Source organism: Meleagris gallopavo, chromosome 5 (assembly GCF_000146605.3).
Source record: "Meleagris gallopavo isolate NT-WF06-2002-E0010 breed Aviagen turkey brand Nicholas breeding stock chromosome 5, Turkey_5.1, whole genome shotgun sequence".
Taxonomy (NCBI): domain Eukaryota; kingdom Metazoa; phylum Chordata; class Aves; order Galliformes; family Phasianidae; genus Meleagris; species Meleagris gallopavo.
The window spans coordinates 26,013,915-26,028,329 of NC_015015.2; the positions used below are offsets into that span (position 1 = coordinate 26,013,915).

At 41.4% G+C, this 14,415-nt stretch overlaps 1 protein-coding gene across 3 annotated transcripts in view; it reads right to left on the minus strand.

Moving 5' to 3' along the window:
- Positions 1-3,520: 3,520 nt before the first annotated feature.
- SIPA1L1 (signal induced proliferation associated 1 like 1) overlaps positions 3,521-14,415 on the minus strand; it is a 152,899-nt gene continuing 142,004 nt past the window's right edge. For 2 of the 3 annotated variants that reach the window (XM_019615609.2, XM_010711500.3), the window contains 5 exons: positions 12,303-12,546; positions 9,312-9,458; positions 6,926-7,040; positions 6,358-6,439; positions 3,521-5,611 (listed from right to left, as the gene is read on the minus strand). In XM_019615609.2, coding sequence (XP_019471154.1) covers positions 5,468-5,611; positions 6,358-6,439; positions 6,926-7,040; positions 9,312-9,458; positions 12,303-12,546 — 732 coding nt within the window. In that variant the 3' untranslated portion in view covers positions 3,521-5,467. The remainder of the gene's footprint in view (positions 5,612-6,357; positions 6,440-6,925; positions 7,041-9,311; positions 9,459-12,302; positions 12,547-14,415) is intronic. The other variant, XM_010711501.3, reaches the window with a different exon arrangement.

Sequence of the window (14,415 nt, forward strand, 5' to 3'; positions counted from 1 at the left end):
TGATCCTACAAAAGGGCCTTGAGGCAAGCTTCTGCCCCAAAAGTCTTTTAGAAAAATAAACTCTAATGTGATAAAGGAATGAATGAATGATTAAAGGATAGGAAATAAAAGGTGGAAAAAAGCTGCAGAATTTCACAATGGAGGAAGGTCACCGCGGCAGTCTGAGAAGGATGAGCGCCGGGGGCTGTGATGCTCAGTGGACTTGGTAAATTACCTGGAAAATGAGTGGGTAGTGGAAGTGAGAAACCTTATGGTGGCACAAGGATATGCTGAGTAAAACCACAAGGGATATCTGTGGAGAGCTGAGGAACAACCATATGCTACCAAGTGACAAGGTGAGAAAAGAGTAGATAACCTGCAACCTAGAAATTCAAAATAATGGACATGGGAAAAGCAGCGCTGACCTCATTACGTCAAGATGGGCTCCTGAGCTGGCTCTTAGCAATAAGGTCAGCTCAGCTTATGTTTGGTAGCAGAAAATGAAGTGTCAGGAACACTTTGGGAAGGAACAGGGAACAGAATGGAGAACGTCAGGATAAGTTCTACAGCATTCTCTTGGCAATAGGTGCCCCTTGAATGAGTACAGAACATATTTCCTTTATTTTGGTTTTCCAAATTAGTGTTAATGCAGTTAGTAGTTCTACGTAAAGCTGGGAGACTGATGAGGGATGGGAAACTGAGGAGGAAAGGCTGTCTCCCTCTTCCTGTATTCTAGGTTAAAATAAATACAATGTTCAGCAATCCCAGAAGCAAAGGGATCTTGGATCCTGGAACTATTGCTTCAACTAACCACAGGACAGTAATACCTTCTAGTTTTAAGCTGAAATTAAGTTCTTAAAAAATATTGGTCACTTACTGTCACTTCATGTTATTCTTTTTAATTGAAAAAATCATAAGATGCTCTCTTGTACTAAGTTTCTGTGCAAATTGACATCGGGAGTGCAAATTAATCCAATTTAAAAAAAAAAAGGAAGAAGAAGAAAAGAAGCATCCAGCATTTTCTGACATAAGAATGAGAACATTTGTTGTTCACCTATGTACAGCTATATGTATTTCAGTAATGTATTGTAATTGCAATACAAAGAGACATGTTTGGTTGCAAGCCATCACTCTTTGGTGCTATATCTGATAATCAGTATATCTTTACACTCCATCAATACAGCAAGATATCTAAGAAGTGTATACACAGAACCAAAGAAAAACCATTCCACAATGGGTCTCTGTGCCTCCAACAACATTCGACTCCTTAAATAAGCTGCAGTTTTATCAAGCACAAGTATTGAGTGGGGAACATCAGCTGAGAGAACTAGCTGGAAAGTCAGGGCAGAACTCTGGAACCAAGGCTGGTTTCAGTGCTGCTTTCAGGCCAAGTTAGCCGTGAGGGAATCGCAGCCCTCAGGCTGCCAGCAGCACTGCGAGGACTCCAGCTGGGGCGGCACAGCGGCCTACTGATGTGAGGCACTTGCTGGGGAGAGCAGCGCTCATCAGATGTCTGTGCTCATTCTGAAAAACGCAACCTCTTCAACGGAATGTTAAAGACGGCTTCACCTGCATTTATATTATCTCACTGTTACGATCAGAAGCGGTGGGCCAGGGAGGAAATGAACCGAAGCGTCCCCAGGCCTCAGTCTGTGTAGTGCGGTGCAGTGCAGAAGTGTGGGACGCTGTGCTGAGCTCTGCAGGCATAGCCAAAACCCACAAGTGACAAAATGCCAGGCGAGCACCTGCTTCTGCTGCACGTTATCTCTGGCACACGGCTCTCTGGGCACGGCACAGCCTGTTCCTCCCATACAGGCGAGTTATCAGCTGAGCTCCCAGCTCCTGTTAAGCAAACTCAGCTTGGGGTGTAAGATGCAAAGAAGATGCAGATTGGCCTTGACAGTCTTTAGCCTTGCTTCTAGCCAAAGCTGAAACCGCTGCAAGGGAAAGTGGCTGTTGCTGAAGAGCTCTGAAGTAAGTATTTCTATTTCTACCTCTTTTCCTCACCAGCTTCACCTCACCAACAGTACAGCAAGGATTTCCTCACCGTAGCTTAGAGCTGAGGGACCTTCACAACCTCCTCATCATGCTCCTGCCCATTAGAAACCACCTCAGCAAGGCCTGAGCCTGCTGTAAGGGTAGCAGTGGAGGAGGGACAGCATCCCCTCTCACCCAGGGAACCCAAATTTAGGTGCCATGTGAGCTGTAAACAGCCTCCGCCCCGTTCCCTGCTGTCTTGCAGCAGAGCAAGTTGCTCACATACAGGGCTGTCACCATACTGGGGTGTCTGCTAGGAGACAACAGAACACCTCGGAGGAGGATTTGTTAACCACTGGGAGATGAGAGAAGGATTATATAAAGGTTTTTATAAAACAAATCAGCCCCCACACTGTGCTTGGTTTCATGGGGAAAATTTGCTGTGCCCTTTCCCACAAAGGGAAAAGCTGGTGGAAAAAAGGCTGTCTCACAATAACTATTCAGCAGGTCTGGAACACATCTCAGCCTTCTGTAGAAAGCATAATGCAATAGAGTGCAATACGCCACTTCTGAGGAGTAAAGCCTCAAAGCACTGCGTTTCATCGCACAGCGCACCTCCCCTACACCCACAGCTGACCACCGTGTCCTTTCATCCTCTCCTCTCAGTCCCACCTCCTGCATGCCTCAGCTCACGTCACCACAGCTCTACACCCTCTGACCCCATACCCACACCTGCTTCACCGCTCTTCTGGCACAACCCAGGGTGCAGAAAAGGAGGGCAGCCCCTGCTTCACGCTGCTCTCATATCCCCCTGCCCAGGCAGCTGCTGCTCCAGGCTGCAGATGTCTCCAAGTTAGGGTGTGCCGGTGCCCAGCCCGACCTATCCTGCAAGGTGAAGCGTGGGAACCACCAGTGTACATTACTTATGGCTGTGGGCAGGGCAGCTCTTCCACCTGCAGGAATCCAGCTCCACTTTTTTTTTTGTTGTGCAGAACGCTCATTCACTGGGCTGAGAAACGTTCAGTTAAAAACACATTCAAGAGAATTCCCTGGGTCAAAGAATAAGATCTGGAAAACAAAACAAAGGGAATACCTGGCCTCCCTAGACCTGATGTTCACTGCTTTCAGATTTGGCTCTGAGATGCTGAAAGCTGAGTGAGCCCCCAGTCAGGCATGCCAGGCTGCCTTCACCTAAACTGCCTTCCATTTCCATAAATACTAGAATCTCGAGAAGAAATGAATCATAAATAAAAACCAAAACCCTGCCCATCCTTTATTCACCTGGTGAAGATCAGGATCAGGGAGCTGTTACAGGTTACAAAACAGCTATACAGACAAAGGCAAATGGGGGAAGAATTTGTGCAATAACAAGCAAAACATTAGCAGATAAAATGTGCATGTATGTAACCAAATAAAGGCCTGCCAGGGGATAAAAAGGAAAAACTAGAGAACAAAACCCTTCCATCCCCAAGCACTCAATTAAGAGGTACAAGAAGGAACGAAGAAGAAATGAGTAATCCAGAAAGTTCCGAACAACAAACCCAACAAAATGAGAAGAAAATGGTTTAGAAGAGCCTTTAAAATGAGTTTTATTGTCAGAATTTTACAAGTAGCCTTCAGTGGCATCATACAAGAAGAACTCTGTTGCAAAACTCTAATAAATAGTCTGCCCCAAGTCCCAAAATATTTTTTGAAATAAAATAAAACCCAAACTTAAAAATAAAAGAGAATAAAAGCAAGACTTCAGGATGCTCAGAGATGTTAGCAATATTTCCCATTTACAAATTATATCAGGCATTATATAAATCTCCTTCATACAAGTCATTAAAAAACCCAAGACATTCTAAACCTTTACAAAAGCACTCCAGAAATAGTTCCAAAGAGATCCATTTCCATGACAAAACATTAGAGAAGAACTCCATGGGGATTAGCATCACAAATGAAGTTTGAGGTTGGAGTGTACTGTGCACTTGTGTGGAGCAAAATTAAAGAGTATGAAAAGGGGATCTGAAAAGAGCGTGGAAGTTTCTGTGACAAGCCTATGCCCAATGATTTTATCCTGTCTGACAATGTGGTAAAGGGCAGGGAGGTCTGTTCTGGTAGTTCACTCCAAACTTGCTGCACCTTGTGCAAGGCAAATTTGTTAAGGTAGTGACTGTGTACTCAGAATGGAACAGAAAAGGTTTCTCAGCACACTGCACAGCTCAATGATTGTGCAAACTGCAGCGCCTACACCTAAAAGGTATTTTCTGGAGAGGTAATATGTTGTGGCAAGTCGGCTGTTCCTTCAAAGAACATGAAATTAACTTTCCTGACATGAGGCAGTTTGGGAAATCTCACGCTAGACTGACGCTAGCTTCACTGGGAACTGGGGATTTCAGAGCTCCAATCCTATCCCAGTACTTAGGAAAAATGTACTTCTCTAATTTCACCTTGAAGTATTCCTCTGCTCGTGGCCACAAAGGATTTAAAGACCTCCCGTGTCATTGAACAAAAGCTTAGCAAACAGTTCTCAGATCTGCAGTGATCTGAGAAGAGTGGAGAAACGAAACGGGAGGGCTGGTGCACTGAGATGGCTTACGTGGACTTTCATGGAAATGTTTTGGGGTGTGTAGAGGAAATCTTAATCTCTTTACAACTTCAGCCTAAGTCTTCTGCACATACGACAGTAACAGACTCCCCTGGAAGGGTTGGGGACGATCCTTAAGCGGTACAGCAGCAGTGCTTGGTATCTCAGCCTGCCTGATACGGTACCAACCGCAGCACACCTCGTTTTGCTGTTTGTAAAGTTACTTGCAGCCGTCGCTTCCACAGGAAACAAAGGCTACCAGAAATGCTAATGCAATAGATGTGCGATAATGTGCCTCACCCACGGCTCAGGTCTCTCATCTCTCCCCAGGTGTTGTGATGCTGGTTGTACTGTACCTACACTACAGACACACGCTCTCTGTAACGTATGGGAAGGTAGCACTAGCAGTCAAGCGCAAATTGCTAAGGAGACACCTAAAACATTGCATTACATCCCCTTGTCTGTGGCATACTTCAGAAAACAATGTAAGAAAAGCAGTAAAATAAACATTTCTTTCTAATTTTCTAGATGTCATAATATTTGCCAAAGCTGCAAGGAAAAGCAGATTACCTGAAACAGAGAGAAAGGAGATAATGGAACCAGAGGCAGATGGAGCAGCAAGCCCGATCCAGCCTCCAAATCGCTTTGTACGTAACAGATAAAGAAACAATGTGCAAAAAATAGACATTCACATTTTAGCAGTTAAACTTTTATTTTACCTCTTTAAAATTATTTACTTTGTTTTTCTACAAAAGGCAGACATTGATTGTTGATCTGCAATTGTTCGGAGTGCACGCAGAGATGCAAAAAAGGGTTATTGGAGGATGGAGGACGGGGAAGTGCTCTGACTATACTTTCACATGTCATGATTAAGGTGGCATTAAAGCTTAAGTCCCAGGATTAATATTCATTACAGATAGTTTCCTTCCCCGTACACTGCTCTCAGTTCATATCAATTGTGTTGAAAACCCACTCGGTGAATTTCTTCAGCTTCTCAGTTGCATTCTGGGATTCCTCCTGTAACCGCAAGTTGTCTTCCCGCAAATGTTGCACTTCAGCCTGAAGATTGGCTTTGTCCTCTTTTTCCTTGGGCATGAAGAAAAACACAGATCTTAGTGATAATTCTGAAGCATGCTTCCTTATCTACACGAAGTGGCAGGAATTTCAGTGGGCACAAGTCTCATACTGTGCAAAGATTTTATGTGCACTAATAGTCTTATATTTAAGGTGGATTTGTTATGTTTCATTCCTCACTTTTTGCTTGAACTGTCAGGGTTTGTCTATAAGCAAATCCAAATAACAGAGGGCTGCGGCTGCCTCTCCAAGTGATGAAATCAGTCATGTCCTGTTCTGTATGAACAAAATATGGAACTGCAGATAGCTAATTAAATAAAGGATAGGACACATTTCTGCAAATATTTCCCTAGCTAAAAGACTTTTCACCCAATCACAGCAGATCTTTCTTCGATCAAGCAGGCAGTAACATTACATGGAAAGTTTTCAATAACAGTCTCACTCTTCTGTACCGGCAGGATATATTTACACAGCAGTATCTATTTACATGGACTAACAGTCACCTGAATTAGGAGCGTAGGTACTCAGAATCACTCTCCTAATTTAAGCAGAGGAGTCAGATGCCTACAGTTTAGGCACTGCACCCTCATCTTGCATAATTGGAAGCATAGCCTGAGAAAAGTAGTAAAAAAATGTCATTTTCTCACAAAAGGATAAGACTGTCACAGGCTCAGGCAAAGCAGAATTACACGGTAATTAGTATCACCTATCAGAACCAAATATATGCCTTACAGATTTTCTGTAGCTCAAAAATGTACCTTCCTTAAATCCTCTTGCAGCATCTTCAGCAAACCTTCAAGTTGGTCCACTTTAGAGGCGAGAGTTGGAGGAGATTCTTTACTATTGGAAGTAGGAAACAAGAATAAGTGCTCACAGCTTTTACCATCTTCACATAGGGTATCTAACAGCCTTCTCTGTACCGAGCTGCTCTGTTTAAGTGTGCTCTCAGGTATGTCATGAATTCACAAAACCAAGAAAAAATATCTAACATAGTGCATGGAACATGTGCAGCATACATACGAGGAGAACAAACTCAACCCGTGATTAAGTGCTGCCATCCCATCACATAGTTTATTTCAACTTCTCCTCATTACACCCGCCTTGAGTTGCCACAGTTTTGGACAACCTCACATACATACCTCTGACAAGAAAGAACCTGCACAAAGGTTCAGCTGTACTTACAATTCTTCTGTTTTCACTTCCCAACATCATGAGAACTTGTAAAGAGTTCCACAGAGGCGAGAAACAGCTTCCAGACAAATGTATTTGTACTCTATCCCTCAGTTTGTAACTGAGGATACGTGTTTATGTGGTATACTTGCTTACCCTGTATAAGGCTTTATCTGTGCAGTAAGCTGGTCCTCAGCCTGGTCACCACTGGAGGCAGCGCTCACAGGCCTGTGGTTTTCATCCGCAACAGCAAAGAATGAAGCTCGCTGAACTGAAAAGGCACACACAGAGAACAGCAATGACACCACAGTAATGATGATTTGTTCAAGCACCGTGCAATAGCTACACTACAAGATCTCAAGGCAATCCAAGAAGTCTGTCTCAAGACTACAGTATGATGCACCGATATCAGTTTGGCAGAAGCAAACTGCTTGCCTAGCGTTTGTACCAACTCTTCCGCTGCACTGGATTCAACTATTGAGTCCTAGAACTGGTAGAGTTCTGCATGCTCATGAAGACCATGCATCACCCTCAGACTCATGAGCTGTTACAAAAGGGAGATGCTGCAGAGTGCGAAGCAGATGCCCCAGTGGCACCTGCAGCATCCATATGGGGACACTTCCAGTAGAGGCAAGAACTCAAGCTGGAGCAATAAGCACCGTGCAGAACCTCCTAGGTACACAGCCTAGTAATTCAGTACCTACATGTAAGTTTCTGTACTCCACAAATGATCTCCATCTTTAAGAAAGTAAAGCTCACTCTGCATAACTTATATGTGAAAAATAAACAACCACTGTCATTTTTCAGAACCAAGGTTTTTTTCCTTATGCCTTATTATAAAATCTTTTCAGATTGTAATGTGAAATCCCTTTCCTGCCTTATATCTGTATATTTTTTTGTCCTATAACTGCTCCCTCACTGTGTTTTAACACATCTCTAAATCACTACCATGTGGTGTGACTGCAGTCAGCAACTGCCCCTGCCCCTGGAGTTTCCTAGCACAAACAGAAATGTGAACACTTTTTAGCTTAATAAATTACACCTCTCTCCCTTCCCAGCTGCTGATCTCATGCTGGAAACAGAAAATTATTTTTTTTCTGCTTGGCAAATTTTTATTGTGTGCTTTTACCAAGGCTAATAACAGGCATTGGTATGATTGAACGATTCCTGCTACTTTCTTTTTCCCCTTGACATAAGGGTTGCAGGAATCCAAGTAGATTTTATTCCAGCTGGTCGCAGGCATCACTAGTTACAACTCTAGGGGCTTGTACTGAAGACATCAACCATACAGAAGAGAGTGCACAGGACTGGTTAGTGCTTGTCAGCCCCTGCTGGCACCTAGCAGAGACTATGGACTAAGATTATATAGGCTACAGACAGCTGCTCCCTCTCCATGTCAAATCTTGAATATGTGAGATAAGGTTGCCAGCAAACACATTACCCCAGCTCTTCTTGTCCTGAGTGTCAGCCTGTTACCCTCACCACACTGACTTTGTTCACACTTCTAAAGAGAAATGCAAATGAGCCTGAGGTCTACAGAAATGGGGAATTCAGGTTGATGAGGGCAGTGAAATCTAAGGAGAAATTAAGAAAGGAGATCTTTTGAACAGAAACTGCTGACCACAGTGCAGTGTATTAAAACGTGAGTTTCATCCCTATGTTGTTGTGAACATGGCAACAGAGTAGAGCACAAACAATGTCTTGAATGCTAACTTATGCATACACTACCTTAATGGTGTGTCTGACTATCAGAGAACAGACAAGAAAACAAGTTACCCCATAGCATTCTCCAGCCATGCAGAGTAATGTTCTAAAGATCAGTGAAAACACTCTCATGAAGGTGGGTCAGCATTTGTGCAAAGATTAGCAAAAGGTACTTCTGTTTAATGCACCTAGAAGAACATTCCACGTGATTATAACAACTCCCTTTGGGCAGAAGAATGTTTCATTTTAAATTCAAATACATCTACGCAGCTTACAGTTCTCTTAGTTTTACTAAGTGTCAAGGAGATGGAAAGTGCTATAGGATGAAATAACATCTATGTGCAAGCCTATGTATTTGGAGTATGCAAAGGCATACAGAAGGGCAAAAACTATATGCCAACAAGGCACATTTTCCAAATTACCTTGAGAACTGCACTACAGAAACTTCTTGCTCATGCGTAAGCAAACAATCATTAATGTGCTTATATGCTTTTTCCTTCTGCTCTTTGACTCAACTTTGCACTTGCAACAAATGTTTTTCTTAGCTGTTATGTCTGGAATTGCTTTACATGACATGAAAAATAGCCAGTTTCACAGATATTTGGCCAAACAGCAGCACAACAAAAGGAACTGAGCATGAAGAAATGCCACTTTATACGTGCAAACAAAGTTCTAGGCTGCTAAGACTTGAGTTGCTGTTTTAAAGGAGCTAAAGGCTCACACTAATAAAGCCAACAAAATTAAGGGTCAAACCCCTCCCACTTTCCAAAAGAAAAACAGTCCTTTATGAAGCACGCAGAAGGATCAGCTTTCTAAGTATTATGTTCTGAAAATTTACCTTCAAAGGCTTTGGCAGCATCTACCAGGTTTGACCAGTCCAGATCAGAGGCAGAATCAGGCAACGGCATAAGACCAGGGTCTGGCATGGGCTGCCGTCTTTGCTCCTGGATATCTGTGAGGGAGCTGTCAGAGGCAGAAAACTCTCCTAGAGTAGAGTAATGTAGAATAAAAGGTAAGCTCCATAAAAAACAAAACAACCAAAAAAACCCCAAACCAAAACAGAGTTCCTTTCCTAATACTAAAGTATCTCTTTTTCATTATGGTGGAGGATATCGTTTTTAGATCTAAACAACTCAAAAGAACATTTGATCAACACCACAGTTAACCAGTCAGAGCATGCTACACTTTCTGAGATTGTGCCTCTCACCAGAACATTAAATTCCTTCTGAATGTGCTTAAATTTTTGCCACTTAAACATTCAATTTCCATCTCCTCCCAGTATTGAGGTGGGGGCACTACTCTTCTACCCAATGATTCCTGCCTTTGCACAAATTGAATGAACTTTGGAGGGCTCTGCAGCTTGCTGGGGCTTCTCCACTCCCTGGTACCCATCTGCTGCTCTAAAAAGTAAAAGATTGTGGTTTTCCTTCTTCATCTTCTATTTACAATATTTAAGCCAGTAGGAGCAGACTTAGGCAAACCAAAACATCTCAGAACAAGAAAACTCTGAAAAAATACCCAAGCTCATCCACAAGTTGGTATATGGCCGGCTATAGAGACAAAACAACAACAACAAAAAACACATGGGCAAGCTTGAAAAAGGATATAGAGAAATAAAGTTCCTGTAATTTTTGTGTAACCTGTTGCCTAAAAAGTGGAATATTTAAATTATTGCCACTAGTGAGAGAAAGAGCAAGTGATGAACGTGCAATTAATTACCTGTTATATTTCTATTTGCTGGCAAGTGAATCAATAAGCATGGAATGCCTGGTCAGTTAGAACACATGCAAGCTCAGAAGCAGCAACAGCCTGCTTCCTCATGCCCTGCGCTTGGTGAAGCATAAAGGAAGTTGCGACAAATGTGAGGCAGCATCAGAAGTAGAGAATATAACGGTGAGAAGATGGACTATATACATAGGAGGAAGCTGCAGAGAGGAAGGGTATACTAAAGAATCAGTTTGGGCCAAGGCACGGTAAATCTGGCACTGTGAACAGGAAGACAGCCCAGTGGTCAGGGCATAGACCCACCAGAAGACAAACACAATTATTTGCATTGCTTATTTTTGCCTTTTTTTTTTTTTTAAACATTCTAAATAGCTATATAATTTCCATAACTTTAAGAACTTTTTAACAGCTTTAAGTAACATTGCTGCCTGGGAAACAATGAGCAGAAATACAACACTGCAGTTGCTCTTTGTTCAAAAACGTTGTGGTTTTTTTTTTGTGTATACTTAAACTAAGGTTAGCTCAGTGGCAACACTGAAGATTCTTGTATTGACTCCTCAGAAGAAGACAATTATTTGTAAGTTCTCAACATAGAAATGTTTACAACTAGTGAAACAATGCACAAAATTGGAAATAAAAGAATTAACTATTTGAAAAATTAATTGTTTTAAAAGCATCAGTTGGTTGTTAATTAAGACAGATGAGAAAATAAAAAATATTTTTAGCTCAAAGTTTTCCCCTCTTCAAACCAAGCAAAGGTGCTCAGGAATGGCAGTTCTTTGTCATTCAGATCTTTGAATTAAAATAACTCTGAATAACTTGAAGCCAACAAATACTAGAGGTATTTAATACTACTTAATCCTTCCTCTGAGCAAAGGCAAGTGGGGAGGGGGAAGGGAAGACAATTCACATGTCACTCAACCAGCCAGGCTTTTATCATACAGGCCTACATCTCACAGAAAATGCAAAGTCTTATTTTGTTGGTAAATGTATAAAGATTATGTGCTAGGAGGAGTAATCATTTTACTGTGGACAAAAATATGACAGTGAGAGAAGATTTTTCAGAGTAGAAAATACAGACATCTGAATGAAAAGAGTCCACATGCTGCCTTCTTCTTCTATTCAGATGGCATCATTAATCTTCTGACCCCAAACTCTCAGAAGCTAAGTCTATCAGTCAGTTATGCATGTAAGCAAGCCCACAAAGTCATTTTAGCACATATAAAAAGAAGAACTGAAGAGTTTGGCTTCCTAACATGCTGTATGGAAACAACAGTACAGACAGTGCTTAGTGCCTACTGTAATGAGTTGAATTTACTGTCAGTCTTGCACTGAAGCATGAAAATGTGAATAAATCCAAAAAGCCCTTTAAAAAATACTGCAGAATCGCTTAGTACACATTTAGTTATAAGATACAACAGGAATCTGTGAACTTCCCTTTCTCACCAGCTGAGAAATTCACATACAATAAAACACAGCTTATCCCAAAATCTTACTGGGACTGTCCAGTAGACTAAGGAAATTGAGTGCTTTCTTGACAACAGCTTAACAAGTAACTCCCTTCTAGAACTGCTAATGTGACCAAAGTTAAATAACTCAAGTCCTGTAAAATGAATAGCCAAGTGAGAGGAACTGAAAAATAGTTGGCGTAATAAAAGCTATTTCTAGTGTAGTCATACATTCAGAAGTCCACCAGCATTTATACACTTTCATACATTATTTCCCTAATAGCATTTTCTTCCCACAATCCCACGCTAAAGTAACTGCCATCTGAAGTTGTCACTGATAGATAACCAAGCATACATTATTTACCCATTGGTTCAATTCATTCTCATGACTGAAGACAATAGCGAAATTTTACAGCCGATAAGGCAATTATTGTGCTCCTTCCACAAGGTAACTACATGACTAGCTAGTCATGCAACCTCATACCCACTGAAGCGAGGAAAAAAATTCCGTATCTGTTTTATATTTCCAGGGAGGTGTGACTTGACTCTTCATTTCAGCAAAATCAAGACAGAAGTACTAATGGCTGTAACAAACCACTTTCCTTGACATAATTATGATGGATTCCTTTGAGAATAGGAAAATGAGAAACGCTTACCATGTAGTGATTTCATTCCCAAAGTATATGACGGTCTCCGTAGTGGCAGCGATTTTGGGAGAGAAGGGTACGTGCTGGTGAACAGGACATCATTTGGCATGGCTTGGTCCAAGAGTGAAGCCCGCGAGGCGAAGAAGTGGTCTCTTTGACCACTGTAAATACTCTCATCTGACAAAGTCCTTTGCAAGGCACGCCTTGTGGTAGGAGTGCTGGGAAAGGGAGACTGACAGGACAGAGTGTGTGACTATACATTCATAAAAAAAAAAAAGAAGAATAAAAAATAAAAAAATCAATACAGAAACTTCTGAAATGTATGAAGTGATTTTTCTTAAGACTTTTTATTTTAATGAGAAAGCAAATGTTAGCATAATTTTGTTTTGTTTTCTTTTTTTCCCCAAAGCGGAAGGAGAAAATAAAAGAATCTGTTTGAGGGAGATTATAACTAGATAACAAATTAGGCCTTTTTCAATCTGTCTTACAATTCTACTTTTAAGTATTCTTCCAGATTTGACTAAGGAGTAAATCTCAGCCTCCCTCATGAATTCTAGAGCTCTCATGTAGCAAAGATTATGTTTGCAGAAACAAACCAAATGCTGCATAAATGAGCCCTCCTCGTACTTGGGGAGGCTGCTTCCCTGCACGCAGAGCACCAACAAACACCGACTAATTAAAAGTCTCATCTTATTGAACAACCAGGAACAACAGTACCACTTCAGTTCTTTAGAATTACTTGAAAGAAAATTAAATGAGTCATCCCATGAGAGAACTTGTATCTCACCTCTTTCATAATCCCAGCCTCCTCCAAGCCTGGCACACAAGGAAGCAGTGCTGTGGTTAGTCTGAAGCTACATGCTCACTGGCCAGTGCTAGTAAGCTGCTTTCAAGCAACGCATACCATTCCTACCAGTCCAGACACCAATCTTCTACTCTACCAGCCACAAATGTTCATGAAAGCTGTGGCAATATAACCACCTCTGAGACGCAACATTTTTTATGGTTTGGTTGAAATTTGGTCCAAAGGCTTTCATGGAGAGATGGCAACCCGAGAAAAAGACCTTGCCACCCTCATCTGCTCTGTAAACATGTTTGAACAAGACAGAAAAGAATTCAATTTCTGGAAAGTGTGATTAAACATTATAAAGCATTACTCATCTGCACAGAAAAACAGTTCTCTCCTCAGAAAAAGGGAAAAAAAATGTTAAACAGACGGTACTCTATTCCTGTGATCAAAAACCCACACTACAAGGTGGGAGAAGAACATGGAGAAAGGACTATTGGTACTGTACAGTGAAAAACGATCTGCCAGATTTTTTTTTGTCAAAACATTCCAAATTTTAATATTGGAAGTCTGCTGTAGGTTTTACTTTTTGTGCATTAAGGATCAGAACAGCTAAGATTACTTTCAAAAACTTGCTATTGTGAAAGATAAGAAAGGAAAGAAGTCACATCCCACACCAGCTTTGTTATGTAAACCTCTCCCTTCTGCACTGCCTCCTTTAGGTCAGAACTCATGGCCACAACAATAGAAACCATGCATATACAATTAATGCTACAAAAATGACAACTTCTGGTACACAGCTGTCACTGCATTATGCTGAGGATTAAGCTGCTATTTTTTGTCTGAAATTTAAAAACTCAATCAGCAAGTGCACATTATGATCTCTTAAAAACTCCCAGCGTTTGCTCTGAAGAGGCAAATGAATAGAAAGAGCTGTTACGTCATACACTTGAGGGTCCTATAGTTAACATAGTGGTAAGGAATTTAAACTCCACCAGAGAATTAGGAGCTGGAACCACCAATTAATACCAGACCTTAAGATTAAAAGTTTGCACAGGTATAAACAACTGAAGGAGTCAGAAAATAGAGGTAATACGCATAGGAGATAGGAAAAAGAAGGGTGACTTATCTGAGAAGACACAATGCATTAGGAGTAGGTAAGGAGATGAGAAAGACTGGGTAGGATAGTAAAGCAACCCAAAATCATAGTTTAGAACAAATTCTACTAGAATACAAAGCAGTCAGCAGAAATGAGGGAGGTTTTCAGTCTTTGTGCAGTGAACATGAGAGGCATTATCATACTGTCCCTTTTTTCTTCTTTTTTTTTTTTTTTTC